Genomic DNA, 24,946 nt, shown 5'->3' with positions numbered 1-24,946 from the left:
AAGACTTTCAGTAAGACTTTTGAATGACTTCTAGCGTAGTGTTCTCACATGTATCATGTTTCATAATATATCTGAGTGTTTTGATAAGTTTCTATGTTTGATTTTTTATTATTCGGTAACCTCTGGTTGCTTAAAGTTCTTAGCATTTTTCCAAACTTAATTCTCCAACCTTTCTCTAATCTCTTAGAACTTGAAAAAAATCAAACTTTATATCAATTTATCATTTTTTTTTGTCTCATGTCTTTCTCACTAATTCATCGTGTTTTGTAGGGTTTTCATTACATGGTTCTCATCTTCCACTCTTTTAAAGATAGATCTATAAATCATTTTTTTTTATTTGGTAACTTCTTGTTACTTAAAGCTCTTACCATTTGAAAACTATTTTTGTTGTTTTAAGTTCTTGCCTTATATTTGAAGCTTTTCAATGTTTTGAAGCAATTTTAGTGCTTCTCAAAAGTCTTCTAACATTTAATGCACTAGAAAACTTCGTTGAAGTCTTCTGGCGGAGTCTTCTCCATGTCTCCTCTTTCATAACACATTTAAGCGTTTTGGTAAATCTCCATGTCTTATTTTTCTTCATTTGATAACCTTTTGTTGCTTAAAACTCTTACCTTTTGAAAACTCTTTTTGTTGCTTAAAGTTATTACCTTATTTTAAAGTTTTTCTCTGTTTTAAAGTGATTTGAATGCTTTTCAATACGCAGATTTTTCAGATCTGAGCCAAACTTTGGAAGACTTCCTAGAATTATTCTGACGAAGTCTTTTTCCATGTTAAGTGGAGTCCAAGCTTGTCTTTGGGGAAGAATGATCTATAATAGTTTTGTTTATGGTCAGTTTTTTTATTTGCAGGTGTACTCTTTTAGTTGTGAATTCTTTTGTAAATTTGAAGAGATATTAATGAATTTTTTTTTGGTCAATTTTTTTTTAGTTCACGTCTACAATATTATCTTGCCAAAAGTACTTGACATTATTGAAGTAATTGATACAACTTTAGTAGCAAAACACAATAACACAAAAATTAGTCAAATTTACTACAACGGAGAAGACTTTTCAAGAAGACTTAGTCAAATTCACAAAAGATCAAACATTACATAAGTTCAAATATATGACAGTTTCGCTAGAATTCTTAAGGGAAGTCTTATCAGAAGACTTCTTTGAAGACTTAAATTTCAAGTGGAAAATTTAAATTGGAAACTTAAAATATACGCGGAAAATCAAAATTTAAGTGGGAAACTCAAAGTGAAAATTGAAAATTCAAATTTCAATGAATGTTAAAAGCATATCTTTTGATCTAAAAAGACACATTAAACCATATGACTTGATATTCTTGAAGTTAATTAACAATTTTGAAATTTAAAAAACATATCTTAAAGTTACTTAACAAGTTTACAAAAACTAATAAGTTAGAAACATTAATAAACATGAATGTTTGTAACCCCAAAATAAAAATCAATTAAGTTATGAATTTCATTCAGGATCCCCAATATCAACTAATATACATGAATTAACAAGAAAATGTTAAAAAGTTTTTATAGTTTTAGAGAAAATGAAAGTTTAATAAATTTTGACGTAGAAGACTTCCACGGAAGTCGTCCAGAAGACTTCCACGGAAGTCGTCCAGAAGACTTCCACGGAAGTCGTCCAGAAGACTTCTAGGAAGTCTTCCATTTAGGTCATTTTGACAATTGAAAATTTACAAAGGAAGACTTCCAGGGAAGTCTAATCTACAACAGACTTCTTTGAAAGTTTTCCTTTGTAAACATTGGCTTACTTTTGTTTTTGAAAAAAATCTCGAAAATACTAGAGAAGACTTTCTGGTAAATCTTCTAGGAAAAACATGCTAGCTTTACAATTGACCGAATTGTGTCAGAAATTTGACTTTTTCTAAAAGACTTACGCGGAAGTCATCCACGAGAAAAATAAAAATTAATATTTTATTTTTGCTAGAAAATTTTCATGTAAATCATCTCAGGTTACTTTTTCAATTGAAAATTAAAACTTAAATATTTAATTTTAACTAGAAGACTTCCATATGTCTTTTATATAACCAAAGGTTGACCAGAATCTCAGAATAAAACTCTGGAAGACTTCCGTGCAAGTCTTCTAAATAAAGTTAAATATTAAAATTTTATTTTTCAATTTCAAAATTAATATGAGACGACTTACACCGACAGTGAGAAGACTTCCCCCGACAGTTGAGAAGATTTTCCCGAAAGTCTTCTGGTGGAAGACTTTCATGTAAGTGTTCTAGAAATAGTCAAATTTTTGACATAATTCGGTCAATTGTAAAACTAACATGTTTATTCAAGAAGACTTACACTCTCGTATTTTTGAGATTTTTTTGTTAACAAAGAAAAGTTGGAAGACTTCTAGGGAAGTCTTCTCTAAAAAACAGACGTAAAGTCAATTGCAAAATTAACATCTGCATTGACCAAAAGGTACAAGTCTTCTACGACCAGAAGACTTATACGAAGATAACTAGCGAGATAACTTGTTTAGCTTCTCCAAGCACACAAAAGTTCAACACGAAAGCGAACCATTTGTTAATGACTAAGAATCTTAAGCTTGAAGGCTCTATGAACCTTTAAAAGTTAGAATCAAAATCTTGGATTTTTTAGATGAATAAAGAGAGAAAGTGAAAGAAATGTTGTTTTAGTGAATAAGAAATAAGATAGGAAGAGTGAAAATTGACTTTTAGGTGCATTAAGAGCTTCAAATTAGTTGTTCATGGTGGTTGGTGTATTGATAGCAATGTCAATATTGTAAATACTTGAAGAAGATGAGGGTGGTAGAATAAAAAAAAATGTAAAAGATAAAAAAAATGTAATGACATTTTCGTTAACAATCCAAACTTTTTGGGTGAATAAGGCAAATGAAAGTTACAAAAAAGTTATGGGTTAGTTTTGTGTTTGACATTGAGTTTTGAGTCATTTTTGCAACAAGCTCAATATTTATTATTCAAAATCAATAATTATCATATATATATGTTAATTATATTAGGTAATTTCTTATCTTTCATTTAAGGAAATAATGAAAAATATTTTTTGTACACTACTAATCAATTTGATATTTAGTTTAATGAAAAGTATAATATATGTTAAATGACTAACTTATTTTTCTAAAGATTCTAATAATTATCCTAGTTTGGATACTTGAAATGTTGTAATGCTTATCAATTAATATATAAGTGATTTTGTAGTTTTCTCAATTAAATGATTTCCACAAACAGAGGTTTCAAATTTAAATAGTTTCCAACTTGCCGCAGGGTGAGTGGGTTCCCGTGATTCACATGTGTGCATGTACCAGTCGTGAAGTACTACATGAAGTTGTACAAAAAATGCTACGTGAAGTGAAGTTGTGTAGCCGACTTGAAGACTGGGCTTGGAGCCGACGTAGAGCTAAAATACAAGATACTTGAAGGCTAAGCAAACTATGATTTACCTTAGAGAAGGGTAAATCATCAAGGGAAGATTTCTAAAAAGCTTTGAAGAAGTTTTGGAAATATTTCATAAAGGAAGATTTGTGAATATCTCTTCCTTGAGAAGTTGGCAAGGATAAGCTACGAAGTCTATATGTATAAGTAGACAGAGACGTACCTTGGGATAGGTACCACCTCAAGAGAAAACCGTAAGCATAAGGGCTTTGGTGTTGAATTATAGTAGACACAAAGCATAAGAGCTAGGGGTCATGAAGGGGTCAGAAGGGTTCTTGGGTTAGTTTGATCTAGGAACGTGTTAGGTTAGTGTCTATGTCTGAAGTGTGACATGTTAGTCAACTCGGAAGAGAGCTACTAAAATACTTTATCAGGGGAATCTTGTGGGTCTTGGATTGAAAAGGTTTAAGAGATAACTAGGAGGATAAAATTCACTCTATTTGCAGGCACGGGTCACCGGCATTCCATCTAATCGTGGGACACACATCAAGTGTTCAGTTATAGGTATTTATCAAATGTAAAACAACTAGGTATTTTCTTGCACCATGTGAAGTAATAAATTTTTTAAATAATTTAATTTTATTTAGAAATTAATTTTACTATTATTGTAGATTTTATTATTTTTTACCAATATTTTGATATAAATTTTGATTTCATTAAAGATAAAATAAACAAATTTGTTTATTTTAAATTATTTTTAAGAATATAATCTTAAAAAAAAGTTGTCTATTTCTTTTAGACAAAATATATCAAAACAACTTGTATAAAATTAACTAGAGATTGATCCGTGCGACAGCACGAGTATTTATTTTCATTTTATAAGTAAAATTTTGTTTTATATAAATTATATTATTTAAGGTTTGACACATATTATATAATTGTAAAATATAAGATTTTAAACATAATAATTCTATTTATTACATTGAGTAGTTATATTTTGTTTTTAACATTCGATTACATCAGCATATTTTTATCTTATAAATTTATTGTATTTTATTTTGAGTGAAGTTTAATTTATATGAAAATAAGCTACCAATAATATCTAAATAGAATAATTTATATTTATGTATATATTATATACATGCTTATTTTATGTAGTTTTTAATTTTTAGTTATTACTAATAAATAATGAAAATATAACTATATATTTTTAAAACGATATTGTGTTCTAAATTGAGTAAACGGATACCTAAATCGGTTTATGTGGTTTTTGCAAGTTATTTTTCGTTTATGTAAATTAATTATTGTTTTATATTTAATATTATATCTCATTTTTATCATGTTTATTAATTAATGACACACCTTCCATATTTGAAATCATTTTTTTTTTTGATAATCTAGGTAATCCGGACACCCCAGAGGGAACCCGACTAGCGCCTAAGTACACCTCCGTAGAAGGTATCCTCGAGGGCCACCTTTTTCAACCCATATTAATCTACGGTGGCCAGCGGTATTCGAACCCGGGTTCGTATTGGGGCCAAAGCTCTCTCAAGACCATTGGGCCGTCCTCGCTTGGTTTGAAATCAATTTTATACAAATGCATGTTGAGTTTTATATTATTCTTTCTGACTAAAACTAATGACACACATAACTAAATGAAAATATCAGACATATTCATCTTATGAAAATATGAAAATTAATTTTGAATATCAATCTAAAAATATATATTTACAATTGTTAGAGGTTTTAAATTTTAACCATTGTTATTTATTTTGCTTTTATAATTATTTTAGTTAAGTATATTGTAAACTTTGACAAAATTATATTGTTAATAAAATGATTTTTTTAGTTTTTCTGTACGTTTACTTAAATTATTTTAAAACTAATTAAAAAAGTTGATATTAATTTATTTAACCATTGGTATTACTTGGTGTAATAATGTAATTATGGTTGTTAAATATATATACATATATATTATCATATTTCCATTATTTTACTATATCATCAATAATTCGTATATATTTATTTATTAATCAGTGAATTTTTTTAAAAAAAATTGAGACAAAGTAAATTGGGAAAGTAGTGATTATAAATCTGTTAAAATTTATTAGGTCATGTATTTTTATAACTTAAGACTTGCCAATTACGAAGATCCTAAATATATGATTTCGAACTGTGGTGTGTTAATTAAATTTAAGATTTATCATGAATTTGTTGTGAATTTATTTTAGGTAATTGTATATAAATTATGAAAAGACAGTTAATGTTTAAAGATAAGATTAATTATTACTTTAGTGGTATGAGGTGGAAATAAATTGAAGTTGTAAGGGTTAATTTATAAATGTACTTCTATTTTAATAAGATTGATAAAAAATTGATATAATGTTTTATAATTATGAAAAAGTAAAACTAAACAGTATTTTAAAATTTTTAGATATATAAAAATAATATTATGATTAAAATTTTATGATTTTTTAAAATTGTAAAAAAAAAATGAAAATCTTTTTTAGTAATAAAATTGTGTAATTATATAAAAAAAATATTTTGAAATTTACAAAATATTATTTTATTTCTATTATTATATTATTTAATGTTATATTTTAATAATGATGTATAATTTATTACCATATTATAAAAAATATTACCAAAATTATAATTAATCATTAAATATAATTATCTATGTCACATTTAACCATAAGCTATATCGTTGATTCTAGCATGTCATATAGGAAATGGAGGAAACAAGAAAGGAAATATAGGAGACTCGTTAGGTAAAGGGTTGGTAATTGGTAATGGTAGGTGCAGTTTTGGTTGGTGTGTTGTAATATTCAGACACTAATCTGTTTTGCCTATTTTATTTCCACTCTAATATATGTATGTAATCTCTTTCTTGATCTGTGTTTGGAGTTCTCATCCATTCCTACAACAGAGATTCAAGAACCACTTCTCACCCTGTAGCTCTGTATACATGAAATAACTGCAGAATCAACTGATGGTTAAACAATAAAAAAAAGGCTGAGAAATAGAGATTTTGATAAGGAAAGACTAATAGATTAGCTTCAAAAGCAAAACATCAGCAGAAATACAAAGTGCCTCATTGTTTGTTTGAAAGAAACAAAACAGATTCTTGTGCGTTGTCTCCTCCCTTCTAGCCCTCACCAAAATCTGGAATGTTTTCTCAAGTCACTCTTTGTTCTTCACTCTGAATCGCTTTCCATGCTCCCCATTGCCTTCAGTCCTCTTGGCCGCTTCATTTTAAAACATGAGTAATTATCACATCATCTTTGCATCCACAAAGAAAGACAAGAAAGTGAAAAACAGTTAGGTAGGTACCTTTTTTGAAGTCTTCTTCTCTCTTACTTCATACCTCTCTTTGCACAGATCTGATAACCAAGTACCTGGACTCACCAGCTGCGTTAAAACATTACATACTCATTAGATTTGCATCACTATTAGAGGGGAAAGATAAAGTTTATGATGAAGGGGACTCACAAGCAATGTCTTCTGAACCAATTTGGCTCGTTTCTTGGGCCTTTGAGGAAGCTTACACCCTTTCATAGCCAAGAAATCTTCTTCCTTCTCTTTATTTGACAAATTTATAAACAGCTTTGGCCACACATGCGTCTTCGTTTCCTTCACAGCTTCCTTTATAATTTTCCCACTCTCATCTGTACCCATAGAACCCCTCGTTGTGTAGTATCTATCTTCCTTCTCAGGGGATGCCACAAACGATCTCCTCACATTACCTGGAGACTCTACCATCCTACATAACAATGCTTTTACATCAGAAAACTATGTATATAAATATATATAAAAAAAAAAGAAGAGCTCTGAATCGGTGTTTTACTTGTTTGGACGGTTAAGATGGCGAGAAGGAGAGCCTCTATCAGAAGAAACAGCTCGAGAAATGAGTTTGCGCTTAGTCAAAGAATAAGATGACTTGCGGCTTTGATCTTTCTTGACTTTCATGCATCTAACTCTTTTTCTCTCCCCCCATTGCAACACAAAATCAGCATCTGAGGTTCCATTTCCTCTTTGTCCCTTCACTTCTTCCATTACAACCTTACACAACCCACCAAAGAGAAATCAAACATTCTTCCCAAGAAATAGACTAAGAAACTTTCAGCCATTTTATAGATTAAATGCACACAAAAGATCCATCTATTAAACTGAAATAACAGAAGACCAATTTGAACTAATTAGTAGAAACAAACTAACAAAGACCCCCCCACTAACCTCAAGATCTGCGGCTTTGGCTACCACAATACCAGAATGAATCACCCCACTACAAAAGAAGCAATATCCAAAACAGTATAAGAAAAGATTAACAGCAGAGGAATCGATTCTTCAAAAGTTCTAGAACCCCAAATCCACCATTCTATTCTCTAAGGCAAGACAAATACAGAGACACAAAGAAGATCAAGACAGTAAGAGAACACTTACAAGACTGAATCTATATATATTCTGGGAAGATAGATAGATAGATAGATTCAAACTCAAGGAAATGTATAGATTTTTCAATGTTTTTTAAAATAAAAATGGTGGATGAGACCAGAAGATCGAACACTGTCTTTTATTTGTTCTCTCTCTCTAGTCTTCTTGTTCTATCTATCTTCAACTTTAAACACACACACAAGACAAGAAACTGCTTACTGTTTACCCTCTTCTAGTTCGACGCTCACCTCCTTTAGCCATTTTTTCCTTATTTTTTTACTAATATATTTTTGCTATTTTCTCATTTTAATTGTTTTATTAATAACAACCGTTTGATATAAAATGGACGGCTGGATATATACTTACAAAAGTTAAAAAGCCTTAGCCTGTTTGTGTTATTTACGATACATTTCGTTATGGATAATAACAAATTATATTATGCCACGTGTACAATGTGACGAGCACGTTATATAATCTCTGACGATAAAATCTTAAATAAGATTTTGCGTTAAGACGGTAAACATTTATTGTCACGCGCTACTGACAGTCTTATATAGCTGTGGTCTCCACGCCTAGACGATACGCGTGTGGTTAGAGATTGAAGCCTTTTTAAGAAAATCTTCAAAACCAGGCCTTCCCCAGATCTCTCTGGTCTCTCTAGTATCGATTGAATTAATAAACTTTTCCTATTCACAATTTTATGTTATTTTACTGTTTTTGCTTCAACAATTACATATTCATATTAGTTTTCTTATATTTTTAAATTTCTATAATTTAAAAGCATCAACATTGGTAGAACTTTTCGAAATGAAAAATATTAAAATATTAATATTCTAAAATGATATAATTATGTAAACTAAATTTATTTATGAAAAATAATGCTACAAATATGAAGAGAACAAATGTTATGGAAGTTTCTTAGCATATGTTGTGAGGCCTTTTTTGTTTTAAACAATAGATAACTAGATTTTGATCCGCGCGGGTATTTATTTTCTGTTATATATATATAGATTTTTTCGATCATTAGTAATATATATTTTAACGTTAATCATATAATAAAATGTTTTTATAAATATTTCAAATATATTAATTTTATAATTTACATGTTATAATTAATCGATTGCTTAAACCATCAGATGTATTTGTCACTTCTTATTATATATTTATTTTATTGTATTTTAATTTAGTTATTAAACAAATTAATATATTCATGAAAAAAATATATTTAAAATTATTTGTATTTAATTTATGTCAAATTCTGACCCGTTCTTCAATGCTAGATTTCTTTTTACCAATATATTTTATGTTTTAGATAATATATTATTGTATATACAAAAGTCTAAGATATGTTAATTTTTAAACATTTATTATATAGTTTGCTAATTTTAAGTCGTTATGTCATCGTATTACATTTTTAACATAAATAGTTTATATTTATGAAAATAAAATGTATCAATTTATCAATTTAATATAATTTTATCATATTTAGTTCAATATAATAATTGTATTTTAACATGATGAGTATGATTATAAAGTACATAAAAATAGGATAGAATTTTAATTTTTCATTTTATAAATGATAACTTATTATCAATGCATAATAATAGTTCATGGCTAATTACGAAATTAGTGAAAATATTTACATGAAATTTTTGAAAATTAAGATATTATGAAAATATATTTCAACAGATTTATTATAATTTTAAAATATAATATTATATATATATATATATTTAAAATGAAAATGTATCATGATTAAAGTAGTTACAAAGATTTTTTACATGTATCATATAGTTTACTAATGTTAACCCGTCTTACAAACATATTATATTTTTATTTTTGAACATAAATATTTTATACTTATGAAAATAAAATATATAAATTTATCAATTGAATACAATTTATCATATTTAGCTCAATATAATAATTTTTTTTAATATGATTGATTATGATTATATAATAGATAAAAAATAGGATATAATTTTAATTTCATTTTATAAACGAAACTGAATATATTAATTTATAAGAATATTTGAAATTAAATTTGAAATTATTTAAAATATTTAAATATAATTTTTGAAAATTAAGATCTTGTTAAAATATTTTTAAACAGATTTTGTTATAATTTTTAAATAAATATATTTATATTTAAAATAAAAAGATATCTTATCTATTAAAATAGAAGTCACAACTTTTTTTCATGTGTGATATTTTAAAAATAGACTTCACTAGAAAAGTCATAAATTACATAACATTTCATTTATTATACATTATTAACGTCTAATCTATTATCATCCGAGTTTACGTAGAAATATTCCTTTCTCTTAAACAAACAGACTGTAATTTAATAAATAATTAAATAAATCATTCACCACGTATTAAAATCAAACCAAACCAGTTCACTCTATCATAGGAATATATGCCAATGTGGCTCATTTTTCATACCAACAATAACTAATACTAAATGTCCTAATAATCAAACGCAAATCTACCGACATAAATATATAAGATAAAAAGCTACAAATATAAGTGATGGATTGAAAAATTAATGAGATAACAAATAAGTAAACTGACATTATTGTGAACCTGTGAATACACATTTGAAAATGTTTATATTATAATATATAGTAGAGCTTGATTGTTTTTTTATTGTTTTTTTTATGAATTATTTGATGACAGTTTTAGATGTGGGTTATTTAAGTATTTTAGGTTTATACAAACCTATTCGAATCTGGAAGGATCCGACTCGAACCCCGTCTAAAAATTTTAAATATCTGAATGGAGTTTATTTAAAACCCAAAATACCTCGATATAAAAAAATTGATTTGTATTCGAGTGGGCTCTCGGATGGATATATCTAATTGATTCTTTAAACAAATAAAAAAAATATTTATTAACCGGTTTGAATTTTTGTATAAAACTGGTGAAATTATTATGGTTAAAATTTAAAATAAATCATGTTGAATTATGATAATAAATACAATTAATAAAGTTGTTTTGTCTAATTAATTAGAAAAATAAATAAATAAATAAACAAAATGGTTAGAATTAGTTAAAAAGAATGAAAATTGATAAGAACCCACTTAAAATAGATAAATATTATTTTGTATATCTATTTAATATAATATATAACTAATAATGTAAAAACTAAATGTTTCGTACATATAAATGAAAACAAAATACATGCGCTGTCGCGTAGGTCAAGATCTAGTTATGATTAAAGTAGTTCAAAGATTCTATATATTACTAGATTAGTAAAATATATTTAATAAAATTCTAAATAACAGTCCAAATTAAAAAAAAAACACTCATGAAAGAATTCATGACTTTTATTTTAATAGACAAGATGCATTAATTGTGTTCGAAAAAAGAAGATCATTTGCACTAATCAAAAGCAGTTTAATACACAGACAAAGTAAGATGCATATCGTTTTTGCCAAAGAATCAGCTAACAAGTTTTGTTCTCTGGTGATGAAAGAAAAGTAGACAAACTTGAAACATGAAGATAGAGCTCCATAACAAATGGGCTTGAATAATTTATTGAGCTTGGCTCTCAAATACATATTTATATGTTTTTTTTTTCAACACTCAAGGAGAAAAACTATTTATTTACATGAATTAATCCCTTTTTAGATTCATTATATTGTGGCTAGCCTGCTATCAGACCCAATAAATTAAAAATTATAATTATAGTATAAAATTGTAGATCAGACCGTCATATATTACAAATGACCACGTCTAGTTTTTCAATACTCATGAAAAAGTTAGCACTCAGCAGTCAGCATCATTATCCAATCAACAGAAACCTACTACAGAAGTCTCGGGTGAAAATTGAATCTTGAAAGTGCTTAATAGTATTCTTCTTAAACAAACTCGAAACAAATATATATACGAAAGATGAGAAAGCTAACATGTAAGTGATGAAGTAAAAAAAACATTAAAAACATATTTTCTCTGTTTCATATTAAGTGCCACTTTAGATTTGTACATACAGATTAAAAAACATTTAATTTTGCATATTTTCTATATAAAAACATCATTACCCATACATCTAACCATATTTCAACCAATGAAAAAATAAACTAGAAAATAAAATTAATAAATTTTGCATTGAAATGCTAAAATGATACTTATTTTGCAACGAAAATTTTTCTCTACGACGATATTTAATATAAAACGGAAAGAATATAAAATTGTGAATATAAAGGCTAGAGAGATAGATCTGGGGAGGCCTATCTTAGCCCAAGTTTGATGCCATAGCGGGGTTCAATATCAAAGTACTTCCTATGATTATTCATAATTGTATGTTTGGTATTTAAAGGATTTTCCAGCTAGTTTTTATTTATCATCTTCTTCTTTGGTCAGTTTGCTTTTGTTAAAATATAAATACATTTGCTATTGATATACAGAATTGCAATGATCAAAGAAGAAAAATCAAATTAAACGGTCATCAACAAAATAATTAGTTCCTTTTCTGCAATGTGGGGTAGTTGGTCATTTTCAAAGTTTGGTGTGAACTTTGATACAAAACTTCACTGATTTCAAGGAAACACTAAAACGGCTAATTGACTCTTTAATGAAATGAAACCAACACTATCAAGTGATTCTTAAAGAAGTGCTATTATTGTATAGAATATAAATAGTTTTTTTTTTTGCTGTAAGAAATAAAGTTTTTTTGATTTTTTTTAGAAAATAAAAAGTTTCGATGAAGATAGTTCTGCGACAAATATGTTAGTACGAATTGTTTTGAAAATGCGTTTGTTGACAAAAACAAGTTCAAATGGTTTAGTAGTCTTTTTGTGATAAAAATGTTTAGTAGCCTTGTTTGAATATTTTAGTTTTTAAGCAAAAGTAATTAAACATATACACCAAAAAGTAATTAAAAACATATAAGAAGTTGACGTTACTTGTTTTTTCTTAACTACACTCATGTGAACTAACACATAAATATTATATTATTATGTAATCAAAACATAAATAATGTAAAAATATTTTTAAAATATACTTTCTCTGTTTCTTAATAAGAATCATTTTAAGTTTTTTTATTTTGTTTCAAAATAAGTGTCATTCTACAATTTCAATGTAAATTTGTACATTAAATCTACTTTTTATCCTTTTAAATAACCAACAGATTTTTATTTAAATCATTCTCATTTAATTAATCATACATTAAATATAGATATATTAGTTTATTATACAATTTTTTATTTTTTTAATGTCAAATTGACACTTATAATGAAATGCAATAAGTAATTGTGAGATTGGAAAGAAAAAAAGACGGTGGTTGAGACCACTTGAGACTAAAAAGAAGAATGTGGTTTGAGCTAAGAGACAGCCAATTTGCCAGCTGTGAAAGTCTCCTTCAATTGTTGTATAAATAGACACAATACCATCCCCACAGCTATTATCATCGCAACACAGCGCACACACAAAATATTAAAATCTTTCTTTCATCATCAAAGAGAAGCAAGTAATGGAGGCAATGAAGATGATGGTTGTTTTCATGGTCGTTGCGGTGGCTTTCTCAGCCATAGGACAAGCGACGGCCGCCACCGTGGAAGCTCCGGCTCCAAGCCCAACTTCTGATGCTGCCATGTTCGTGCCGGCATTGTTTGCATCTGTTGTCGCTTTGGCATCTGGTCTTCTCTTTTGAGTCAAAACAAACATTTCATTTTTTTCTCCATTAGTTTTATTGTTTTGTTCATGAGTTTGTGTGTGATTTGATTCTATTTTGTACAGAGTATTGTGTTATTCTTAATGTAACCATCTGTTTCTATATGTGCTTGTATGTATATCATCATTCATCAGACTGTTTATGAATTCGATTACCTTACAATCTGTGCACAAATCCATGATGGGCATCACATAACTTTTTAGTGGAAGTTACCAAGTATCAGATCTCATTGATTTGGGTTCACACAAAGATCAATAAGAGAGAGAGAGAGGTACTTTGGAATTGTCTTAGAGTTGGTGGAATCAATGATGTAATGAGCTGTATTTGGGAGGATGTGTGGGGGCACTATGATGCCGACATCAACCATCATCATTATCATGGTGCCTTAAGACAACATGAGTTTCCATGTGACTCGCCACAGGAAGAAAGCTAAAGAACAACGCTTAATGACCCCACAGTAAATGATATCTGATGAGTGAACCAGACAACCTCATTTGCAGTATTCATGTGTAGCTCGGAGACAGAAATCAGATTAACAAATCTTAGATAATCAAGAGTTAAAACCTAATCTGAATCTCAAATATGACTGCAAACACCTATCAAGTTTATCATAAATACAATAGGATTTGACTGTTGGAAACTCCAAAATCAAAGGATATGTAAAATTTGAAGCCATCTCCTGGAAAACATTTTCTTCCGTTTCTTTTTTCATCTAATAGGAACTTACCCTGTATATATATACAATAATAGAATAAACTACAGGCTAAGATTGGGTACGTGGGACGTCCCAGACAAGAATCTGTTGAAGCCATGTGATGCATATAAGAAAGAATGGGACCAACATAAGATACCCGAGGAAGCTGGCAATCTGTAGGCTGACAAAAAGAGAGCAGGTCCCGAGGAGGACGTAGAGAGACATTTGAGTATTGAAAACCTTATTTACTGTCAGAATCTTCAGCTGCACAACTCACCCAAACAGTCAAGACTCATTATGTGATCAATCAAAGAGTTAACCACTATGTTTAGACTCAAAGGAAGACAGAGCTTACACAAGAGAAAAAGTTTTGCCCTGAGAAACCAATATTAATAGAATGTGCCAGATTTACAGAGGAATGATCACTAAAGTTAAAATTATAAATACAAAGGGGTAACAAGAAAACTAGCTTATTCACCTAACATGAATCCGAACCAGTAGAGCACGCCGCAAATGCTAATTTCTTTTTAAATGTTTTCATAAGCCCCAAATAAGAAAACCTGGACTACATCTAGTAGATCTGCATCAATTCTTCCTACTTTATAACGTATAGCTACTGAACTAGCCCGAGAAACCTAAGCGCCTTAAGTATGACAAACTACTCCGGACGGTCAGGATAAAGTTCACAGAAAGGTTGGTCTCCTCTTGTGTTCTCCTGCACTGTTTCAAAGTCCTGGTTTATCTGGAAGTCTGGAGTTCTTTATCCGCGAAATGAAGAAGACGTCTCAGTCTGAGAACCATATCACAGTGAAAAGGCAATGCCGTCCGCCTATCCAGATATGCTGGACTTGCAGTCATCCATGATAGAGCGTGGAGTTCTGCCGCAATTGACTCAAGGATAAGATGGCTTTCAACCTCAAAATCTCTAGTTTCTTGGGTCCCTCCACCGCCTTGCTTCATGATTCCTTGAAGAATTTTGTCATGAGCGTTGTCATAACCACCATAGTAGTCAATGAGACTAACAGAGAGAACTGATGGCCATTCTTCTTTCATATTTATTCTCGAGTCTTTTCTCATGGAAGGCACTGCTTTTGAAACAACAAACCCGGTAGACAAGGGTATTGCACAGCCTTTGCTGTAAAGAAGGTGAGCAAGCGGAGGTGATTCGGCAGTTAAACATGTAGGAAGCTGAAGAGGACTTGGGTGAAGAAAGCGCATGTTGGGTGATGGTATCATCATGTACGAGTAAGCCGTTGACCCAAGAGATTTGACAGGAGTGAAACCTTCAATGTAATTTGATGAACTCATACCAGTACCTCCTGCATAATTGCGCAAATGCACATGCAAGTCAGTATCTAGCTCCGCTCCCTTTCTTATGGAAATTTTAAAATTGATTACACGGATGAGACGTATATATATGAGAAAAACAATCAGAAACTGACCAGGAGATACCAACTCAACCGGAAGAACAAGATGCAGAGATTGATCAAGTGAAATAGAAGTAAAACTGATGCTGTGAACCCACTGAAACAAACCCCTTGGAGTACCAGAAATGGTTTGTCCACCCATTATATGCTTTCTTCCAGCAGATTGCCCTATACTGCCTTTCACGAAGTTGGATGGTTTTGAGTGAGAGCTGTAGAATGTGCTACTTGACGAGGCTCTCTCTTGAATCAAACTCATATCCGGCGGTTGCAAGGAAGATACGCTGCAATTGGTGGCTATGCCAGAAGGTGCAGAACGTCGAAGTTGAATAGGCCACTTTTTAATGTCAGGACCTCCAGCTGAGTATATTGCCTTTTGCCACTCTGTTATATCAGTTGCAAGTAGACAAAAAAATAATCAGAGTTATGAAACACGCAATACTAGAGAATAATTATATTTCCCGAGCGCATTTGGAATACGAAAGGGATGAAAAATTTAGATTAAGAACGGATGCAAAGGTAAAAGAAGCTTATTTTTTACCTAGGTATTCAAGCTCAAAGAAATTGCCAATGCGTGTAATGACAAAATCTCTGGGTTTTGAAGATCCATTGTCAGGGGAGGAACATGCCTGTAGGATTTGGCATCCTTGCTGCAGAACTTGAACAAAGAGACACTGCAGCCCTTTCGTATCCTGTCTACTACTAATTCCACCAAAGGGAAATATATGTGTGTCAAGCAGTTCGCCCCTGGCATCTGTCCAGATGCTTACAAGCCATCGCCAGTCCTCTGTCCAACCGTAGCAGCAATGTAAACTTGGAATATTCTTTCCTTCAACCTGGGATGTATCCCCCTGTGAGCTTGATCCTGATGGTATGCCTTCCATTGCATTGACGCCAAGTCCAGAACCTCTGCCACCATCCTCAGTTATTGGCTTTGAAGACTCTGAACCTAAGCCGCCAAAAGTAGGTGAAAGTTCACGTTCCACTGAACCAGGCTCCGAAAGAATGAAAAGCGGTTCAAATAAATAGAAACTTTCATCATTAAGGTAAAAATCTTCATTTCTGTTTGGGTCGCAGCTTAATCCTCCAGATCTTGTCATTTGCCAGCTATCCCAACTCGTTCTCATGCTACCATCCCTTTCACCATCTCTTGGATGTGTAGAACCTGTCATTCGAGAACCAACACAGTCTTTCCAGATTCCTGAAATAGAGCTCATTGGTGTCAAGGCTGAAGACGATCTGCTTGATAAAGAGGACGACTGAAATGCATCATTAGGCATTTCTCGTGAGATTTTACGCGCCTTATTGTATACAGAAAAGGCAGTATCCTTGAGAATGACAAGCTCATTAAAGCTCGGACTTGTTATCCGAAAAATAGAATCAACAGACACCACCTGTAGAACTAGTTTAGGGACACTAAACCCCGAAAGCACTGGAATATGAGATATTGATGCTTCGTCTACAGCAGCAGAACTACCAAACGCCCTTGCAACCTGACTGTTAAGTAACGATCTCCTGTCTTTATCTGGCCGTATTCCTGATCCAAGTGCAATAGACGATTGGACGATCGTCCTTAAAACTGCCGAAGGATCGGGAAATGGACACACTATGTACACTACCTGAAAGAAGAGTAGAGGCCAACAAGTATCAACAGCTAGACTTGGTAGAAGTGGGTAAATAGTTAATTATCCCAGTTAACATTTGTATTTTTTTAGCTAACACTTACGATGCAAGGACTCGTAGCTGATCCTTCTTTCTGGTTTGTGTAAAGGCAAGACTCAAGCTTTAGACCTTTCAGCGCTCTTGATAAAGACTTCAGATAGCTAGTCACATTCCACCCATTCGACAAAGATAGAAAATAATCGCTGAGAGATCCCAGAAGCGATGTGTTATTGCTTTCAATCTTCATCGATTGAGGGCAATCAAGCAGAACAAATCCAGACAAGGATAGTCTTCCAGCGTCAGTTTCCATTTGATTTCCCAGGATATGTGGCAAATGAGTTCCCAGTCTGCACGCCTCATAAACTATGCAACAAAAGGTTCATCAGAACATAATGCTTTTTGTTCCTCTAGAAACGTTGTTTAGCAGAAACCAGTTTCACAATAGAGATATTCGTTGACTCACCAGTTCCAAGTTGTTGGAAGAAATCAGTAGCAGCACTGGTTAAAGGATCTATATCCGGGCATACAACAGTATAGCTCATCTGAGACAAGTAACAAAGAACAACTTAGTGGAGAAGATTATCAATTGGCCTAAATTGATGAAAACAAAAGCATCTCTCTCAGATGATTTCCTTGAAAACGCACATTTTTCGGCAGAGCATATGGCTCGAAAGGGGCCTTTTCCCAATGTGGCAAGGCGTTAGTTGATATCTTAAGCCAGTCATCTTGGTACCTGTCACAGGGGATAGACGCTAGAGAGCTTAAACTAACCAGCATTACAATATGTGACAATCCTAACAACATGAAATTATGAATACTAATAAGGGGATCTTGATTAACGTCAAATTCTATTTAAAAAAAAAAAAACTTTGACTGCTAATAAAAAACATAAATACCCGACAAGTATAGAAGGTGACGGAAGAACAAAAAGTGTCGGTCGGAGTAATTCTGAACTGTATATGTCTTGGCTCTGAGCAGTCTCCTCTCGTTTCCCACTATCTATTGACATCGCTTGTTTTCCAACACATTTATTATCAATAAAATCATCAGAGATATTCACTCTATCAGATATTAATGAACAACCAAAGTAGGAACATTAAAGTTCAACGAGATAAAATAATCAAAACTCATGTGCTACCTTCACGCAGGGATGACTCAGCAGTAGATCCCCCATCCATTGAGTGATTTCGGCCCTTGCACCAATCTGTGACAGATAATGGACCATCTGACTGACCAAATGCAGATTTCAGAGCTGTTTTAATGTCAGATTGCAGCAGAGTAATGACAGACGAAGGAAAAACCTGGAAAAGAAATAAATCTTCATAATCAGGTTTAAACGAATAAGCTCAAATCTTTATTCGATAAATTTGTGACCAAAAAATATTTCTAGCCCATAACTAACAATCTAGAACGTAAAGACACCAATTTGAAAGCTTACCTCTGCAGAGAGTGGGTCAACTAGCTTGACACCAGCAATGTCCAGAGAATGGCAGGAAGCCAAAGTTCCCCCACAACCTGCATGGCCAGCAGAGGGCCCACACGAAAGTTCCCGTCTCCATAACTCTTCCAGGGCAAGCCAGCCATAAGGACCATCTCCACAATCTGAATCCAGAGCTAAATCAACAAAAGAAGTAGCTTGCTGTACAATTAGCGCTATTCCATCTAGGAGTTCCTGCAATGGCTGTCTTTGGCCATAAGAAAGCAAGCTATCTTCGCTAAATGAACTATGGGGCAAGGATGAGCCTGCTTCAATATTTGGCGAACTAGCAGGTTTTGCTGTTTTTGGGACTGAAACAGTCCGCCACACGCCAACTGGTGCACTCATGTGGCTATCTATCATTCCTCCGTCAAAATCTCCAGCTATTCTAGTAGGTATTTCTTTCTTATATATCTCGTTTCTTGCAGATATATTGTCTGTCAGACTACTGGGCTCATTTGACAGCTGGTTCAGGAATAGCTTTCCACTAAGCCTTGTCAGATTAACTGGTGAACTGTGCTTCGAAGAAATGATTATGTGCCGCATCCTAGACATGAAAGCTTGGAACATAACGCTTCCCACGTCTGTTGCCAACAAGGTCTTTGAAGATAATAAAGTACTAACAACAGCAGATATACCGTCAGACTTTTTCCCTTGTACGGTCTTAACAGCACTGAAGTTTGAATATTTTAACTGAGAAACACCCTCCTTTGTACTACTGTTGTCACTAATTACAGTAGGTAGCATCTTATGTTGGTCCTTTCTGCCCTCCACTTGAGTGTAATAATCTCTCGACTGAAACAAAGTTCTGCCATCATTGTTACCAATGCACGCTTTTGATCCAAGTGAATTTTTGTCGGCTGCTCCATCAGAATCAGTGGCCGGTGGTGTGGGTCCATAAACATAGTTACTCGTTCTTGAATGTGAACTCTCCACTTTATGAGATTTGGGAAGATATGGGCTTTTGAAAGAGGAAATCTCGCTCATAGGTACTTCAACAGCTCCATACTCAGGAGCAAAGGTCATCATAGCCTCTGCTTTTATCAAATGGTCGAACTCACCAGTAGAAGAGCTTGACATTTGATTTAAAGGAGCTGAAGTGACACTGCTGTTGATGACTTCTTGACTTTTGATAAGGCACTCATCTATGATCGGGGGAACAGGATTAAAGCTCTCAAAAGAGGAAAACCCATCGGGCAAAACAATCTGGTCTGATACATCCATCATATCAACTGGACTACAACCTATTTCAGCAGAATCTAGAGGAATCATTAGCGTATGTGACTCTGCTGTTCCCGGTGGCTACACGAACATAATAGATAAGGTGATTTGTTAAATAAGGATTAAACGCCAAAGACAATAGGACAAAACCACAATAAGAGGCATGGCAGGAAACGGGAAATCGAGACACCAGCCTCCTCCCAAACGTTTATTAGACAGTCAAGGTATCTGAACTAACAGAAGACGAGAATTACCTCCCCAAAAGGCAACGCATCATTCTCAAAGAAGTCACCAAAGTCTCCAAACTCTGAAAGAAGTGCCTTGATATCCATACCAACTCCTCTATCATCATCATCATCATCATCATCATCATCATCCCAATCCCAGCCAATTTGATCATCTGTAATGCCTGGAGCACCACCACTTATAAGTTTTAGTAGAACCAAATCCTGACTTATATGCTTCTTAAATAGGTGTATTAGAGACAGTACCTACTTGACCGAAAGACTCTGTCCTCCCTGTTCGCGACCGCTTAGAACCCTGCAAAGAGTGTTATGTTACTTAGGCTATCAGTACTATGAAATCTCCACCCTTGGCACATATAAAAGACATACCGATTTTGGGCGATCATCATTGCAAGTTACACCAGATTGCCTACACGTCAACGAATCTGCATCAGCATCAAGATCACCAGTTCTTGAAGCCATTCTCCAACCACTCCCGCTAGAAGCACTACTTGTTGAACTAATGCTGCTATTACGGCTACTGCCGCTGCTATTATAACCATTTTTTTCATAAAACCCATCACTCTTATTTCCAGACGATCGAAGGAAGTCAAAATCACCAGCCCTGCATAAAATGAAGTATAAATTTTCAGTAATCATGAACAGACTGTTACAATGGCAAAGAAAATCGCTCAGCTTTATATTCAAAAATTAACAAATGCCACAGATCTCAATCCCATGGAGCTACCAATCACGAGGGTTTACACAACGTTTGGTTTCTCAGGTAAGTTAGGGTTGCATTCCAGACCTCTATCTTGTGAGTTCCCTTTGATGTTCAGAATGGATACGAGATAGAAGAAAAAGACTCACCAGTGTATATATAATGATGAACCTGCCAGTGATGGTCCTATCCAGTTTTGAAGCCAAAATCTGCAAGTATAATTTCACCTTGCATCAGCTCCTAGGTAAGAGAGAGAACACAAGTAGTACATCTTACTACGACCCTACAAACTCGATTTTCTACATACATACATGCACACCCTGACACTCTAGACAAATTCAACAGAAGCAATATAAGTGTCCATAATTAGCCAATTTGGATCTCACCGTTAACTACTCAACAAACTCTAAATAACTTCCTCACCTTGACAATTTACCTTTTCAAAGAAAATTTAGCAAATGCCGACTGTAAGATTGGCACAAGCACTGCCTCAGCTGGATATATGAACTTTTTTTCACGAACGGATGAGATATCTTGTTGTCCTTTCCGGTGATCTCTACTCCCAACTGATGGTTCAGGACGCTGATTATGGGGCAAGTTTACTGCAAAGGTCGAATTAGTTTGACTTGTGTTGTCATTAATACTTTGGCAGCAACCAAGTGTAACTTCCACGTAACAATGATTGTCATTTATCAGACGGGACCCACGATCAACATGAGAAGGGAGACCAATATAGCCACTCGAAGTCCCAATGTTTCCAGAACTGTGTGAGACAAAATCTAATCTTAGTTGATAAAAATGGTCTCATTAGATTAATGTCAATGGACAGCATATGTATGAATTGCACCTGAAGTAGACTTGCTTGACAAGGTCATTGGGACAGAATCCAGTGAGGCTGCCCCGCATACCATGAGGAGAAACAATCACTGGTGGGAATAACATAAGCCTGTGAGAAGTGTTTCTATCAACGAAAAAAACTCCTATCCTTTTTCAGGTCTCAATTCAAAAGAACTGGCTTCAAAGAATTAAAAATCTCACAATCTAATCTCTTGGCCAACCCTAGAAAGAACAACAACAAAAATAATATGCCATGGAAAAAAAAAGAGATTCTACATCTCTGCTCGAGGAACTTAGGTAGCACTAGACTCTACCCTAGCTTCTTGCGGAGTCGAATGAATTGAAGATTGAGTTCATAAATGTCTCATGCTCTCAATATATTGACTAGCATATCAGTACAAAGTAGGGAATAGACTAACGAACATCCAAACCTAGTTAGTTCCATCAACCTTTTTTAGTTTATCGTAGACAAGTAACAAAATTTAGAATGGCAAGGGATGACTAACCGGGAAGCCTATAACTGGAGTTTTTCAAAGAACTCCTTAACAGTCTCTCAGCATCGCCACTTGAAAGTGCCCGGACATTCCTTCGCACATTAAAAGCAGTGTTAGTTTCACGATAAGTACAAGAAGCACTAAAACATAATTTGGAGCATATATTATGACAAAAGGCTTTACGGACTTGGCAGATACAATGACATGGACAAAAACTGCCTCTTCGGTAGCAGCAAAGATGAACTCAACAGTAGGCTGTCCCCTCCTGCAAAAATATTCGAGGAGCATTAGCCACACAGCTTAATCATAGACTTCTTTTGGTTTCAAAAATTGCACTTACGAAACGAAGTTCTTGCAGGCTCTTATATAAAGAATAAGCAGAAGCCATGGGATGAGATATGGTGGAAAGCAGCAAGAAAAAAAATGTATGTCTTCTTAAGGGGAGTAGTTAAAGAAGCAAACTCAGTGCTTAAGTGGTAAGAGGTTGCAGATACCTCAAATAATCTTCACTTTGAGGGCTGAATTTTGAAAAAACATCTCCAAATCTCATGTAGGAAAGTCCAGTTAATGCTCTGCCGCAATATCAAACAACTTAAAATGAGATATTTCATCAATCCATTATATCCATAGTCCAACCATCTTGTCTGGGGATCAAACTAACCTTTCAATGCAATTACGTAAAGACTGTGAAAAGGCAACTGATATCTCTTCAGAGTCCCCAGGTGCTACCCAAATTCCAGAAGCAACAACTTTTAACAAGAGAAACAAAAACTAATAAGAACCAAAATAGAGACAATATGTTGAGGCAAAAAAAGATCGATGAATCATTAGGAGAATAGTACCTCTGAGTTTTGAGACAACAGCCTGAGCTTTATCAGTGATTGATGAATGACGCCCAGGAAGAAAAAGCCAAAGCTTGATCTTTTCATCTGAGCAGCAGCAGCGAGGAATGATCATCAGACAAGAATGTCTGACAACGAGAGTGTGGTGTTTAGGTATTTACCAGGGTTGTATAAGCCTTGAGAAGGATCCCAAGGTCCAACAAAAGAATTGGTCCATGTGCTAAGAAAGCCTTCCTTCTGAAGCCGAAGATGAGATGAAAGCACAAGATAGGTTGCAACATCATTCTGCTCAGCTCTTGAACTGAAATCTCAATAGTTAATAGTTACTACACACAGTCACATAAAGTACAGAGACAAATTTTTTAAAAAAAAAAAAAAAAAAGTTGAAAGGTTGAACCTTGTTGTATCAGAGGCAGGACTCAGCTCAGCTTCACTAGGAAGAAACTGAAACCAAGAAACATTACGGAGACCTCCCTGTGGAAAATCAATTAGGTATCAGGAGTTCATCAAAATTAATAGGAAAAAAAACAAAAACTTTCTCCTCTCTTGTCTCTCCCAAATGTAGAGAAACGAGTAGTAAAGTAAAGAGTGACTTACAATTTTGAAAACATTAGTCCACATCCCCTTTTTGTTTTCTCAACTTCTCCAAAAGCACCACTTCAGTCGCTCAGGGAAACACGATTCTCATCATGTAACCCAAAACCTTAAACTGATGAGGAAGAGTGATGCAGTTTTATGAATCGGAAGATACTCGTCTGTGTCTCGTACCAGATCCAAACGCGCCTTACGTTCTTTTCTGTTTTCTCCTCTTTCTCTCTTTCTTTTGGTTTCAAACCTTCACCTTTTCCAAAACTATTTTAAAACCCTCATATAATTTATGGATGATTATTAAACCCTAATTTTAATGCAATAAAAAATAAAACAACCTCTGTACTAACAAAGTGAACTAAATCAGAACTTTATCAAAACAAAACAAAAAAAAGTAAAGCTGGTTTTATTTCTTAAACAAGGGCTTTTTAGATCACTATTTTCTTTTTGTTTTGTAAAATCATGGAATTACACATACATATTTGATACAATAATAAGGTACATAATCAACCAAAATTAAAACACAAAAGAAGAAACAAGTTTTCTACCGTTTGGAAAGGCCAGTATGCGGTAAACTCCTCTAGGTGGACCTTCTAGACGGGGAGACGGTCGAAAGGGGTGGAACCGTCACGAAGTATATGCATGAACCTAGTTTGGTTTGCTCTCCATTGATCAATTCATATATACAGTAAAAATTCTATAAATTAATTTTTGATAAATTAATAAACACTATAAATTAATAATTTTTTTTATTTTCGAGTTGAATCGGTTCAAAATATGACACATAATAATAAAATAATAAGATAATATTTTTTTTAGAAAGTCCTATGTAAATATATGGTCCATTAAAATCATAAATCAATAATCTATCTATATATTTTTTATATAAATACAAACAAAATATTATATTGTTGATTTTATATTCACAGTGAATTTATTTCTCTATTTTTCTTAAAATTTTAATATATTTTGATAATATTTAATAAACTTATATCTAAAACCAATATTTAGTAAAGTTATATCTAAAACCACATTTGAATTCTATGAAACATAAAAAAAATATACATCAAACAATATATAAAGCAATATGAAACTCTAATTTCTGAAATTTAATTAATGTATATACGGTGAAATCAATTATTTTTCTATTTAATAAATAAAAATATTCAAAAATATAAAAAATCTAAAATAAGAAACTTTTTGCAAATGAATAACTCTATAAATTATAAAATACCATATTTTTAACATTATTAATTTATATAGTTTTTAGGCTTCAACGACT

At 32.7% G+C, this 24,946-nt stretch overlaps 3 protein-coding genes across 4 annotated transcripts; 1 reads left to right on the top strand and 2 right to left on the bottom strand.

Annotated features, from left to right (window-relative positions):
• Nucleotides 1-6,385: 6,385 nt before the first annotated feature.
• On the bottom strand, nt 6,386-8,052 carry LOC106298342. Of its 2 annotated transcripts, XM_013734447.1 has the most exons (6): nt 7,816-8,052; nt 7,609-7,657; nt 7,220-7,434; nt 6,865-7,135; nt 6,706-6,783; nt 6,386-6,620 (listed from the first exon to the last, which is right to left on the bottom strand). In XM_013734447.1, the coding sequence occupies exons 3-6, from the start codon at nt 7,426-7,428 to the stop codon at nt 6,570-6,572; spliced, it is 609 nt and encodes a 202-aa protein (XP_013589901.1). In that variant the 5' UTR covers nt 7,429-7,434; nt 7,609-7,657; nt 7,816-8,052; the 3' UTR covers nt 6,386-6,569. The 2 variants fall into 2 exon arrangements, with proteins under 2 accessions (XP_013589901.1, XP_013589902.1); XM_013734448.1 differs by lacking the exon at nt 7,609-7,657 and having other exon boundaries at nt 7,816-8,014.
• Nucleotides 8,053-13,192: 5,140 nt separating this feature from the next.
• On the top strand, nt 13,193-13,639 carry LOC106300076 (arabinogalactan peptide 21-like). The gene has a single exon (XM_013736138.1). The coding sequence runs from the start codon at nt 13,280-13,282 to the stop codon at nt 13,457-13,459; it is 180 nt and encodes a 59-aa protein (XP_013591592.1). The 5' UTR covers nt 13,193-13,279; the 3' UTR covers nt 13,460-13,639.
• An 883-nt stretch (nt 13,640-14,522) lies between these two features.
• On the bottom strand, nt 14,523-23,902 carry LOC106300074 (mediator of RNA polymerase II transcription subunit 13-like). Its single transcript, XM_013736137.1, has 24 exons — nt 23,674-23,902; nt 23,474-23,550; nt 23,238-23,377; nt 23,077-23,163; nt 22,896-22,983; nt 22,729-22,806; nt 22,575-22,595; nt 22,422-22,499; nt 22,247-22,326; nt 21,751-21,829; nt 21,340-21,666; nt 21,053-21,112; nt 20,573-20,807; nt 20,450-20,498; nt 20,213-20,367; nt 18,699-20,039; nt 18,399-18,561; nt 18,157-18,271; nt 17,906-17,993; nt 17,724-17,802; nt 17,325-17,623; nt 16,140-17,217; nt 15,617-15,982; nt 14,523-15,493 (listed from the first exon to the last, which is right to left on the bottom strand). The coding sequence occupies exons 1-24, from the start codon at nt 23,695-23,697 to the stop codon at nt 14,913-14,915; spliced, it is 5,688 nt and encodes a 1,895-aa protein (XP_013591591.1). The 5' UTR covers nt 23,698-23,902; the 3' UTR covers nt 14,523-14,912.
• Between the last annotated feature and the right edge of the window lie 1,044 nt (nt 23,903-24,946).

Source organism: Brassica oleracea, chromosome C6 (assembly GCF_000695525.1).
Source record: "Brassica oleracea var. oleracea cultivar TO1000 chromosome C6, BOL, whole genome shotgun sequence".
In the NCBI taxonomy this organism is placed as follows: Eukaryota; Viridiplantae; Streptophyta; class Magnoliopsida; order Brassicales; family Brassicaceae; genus Brassica; species Brassica oleracea.
Note: the sequence above shows the minus strand (reverse complement) of the source record. Positions and strands in the feature narration are given on the sequence as shown.

Excerpts from the sequence above, each read along its gene's own strand:
- LOC106300076 (XM_013736138.1), top strand. The coding sequence starts at position 13,280 with ATGGAGGCAATGAAGATGATGGTTGTTTTCATGGTCGTTGCGGTGGCT.
- LOC106300074 (XM_013736137.1), bottom strand. The coding sequence starts at position 23,697 with ATGTGGACTAATGTTTTCAAAATT. Across the intron at positions 21,113-21,339 it reads GCTAAATTTTCTTTGAAAAG|ATTTTGGCTTCAAAACTGGA; the intron begins GTAAATTGTCAA and ends TTATACTTGCAG. Across the intron at positions 17,994-18,156 it reads TCACCTTCTATACTTGTCGG|GTACCAAGATGACTGGCTTA; the intron begins GTATTTATGTTT and ends CCCCTGTGACAG.
- LOC106298342 (XM_013734447.1), bottom strand. The coding sequence starts at position 7,428 with ATGGAAGAAGTGAAGGGACAAAGAGGAAATGGAACCTCAGATGCTGAT. Across the intron at positions 6,784-6,864 it reads TGGTTCAGAAGACATTGCTT|CTGGTGAGTCCAGGTACTTG; the intron begins GTGAGTCCCCTT and ends GTTTTAACGCAG. Across the intron at positions 6,621-6,705 it reads AGAAGAAGACTTCAAAAAAG|CGGCCAAGAGGACTGAAGGC; the intron begins GTACCTACCTAA and ends TTTAAAATGAAG.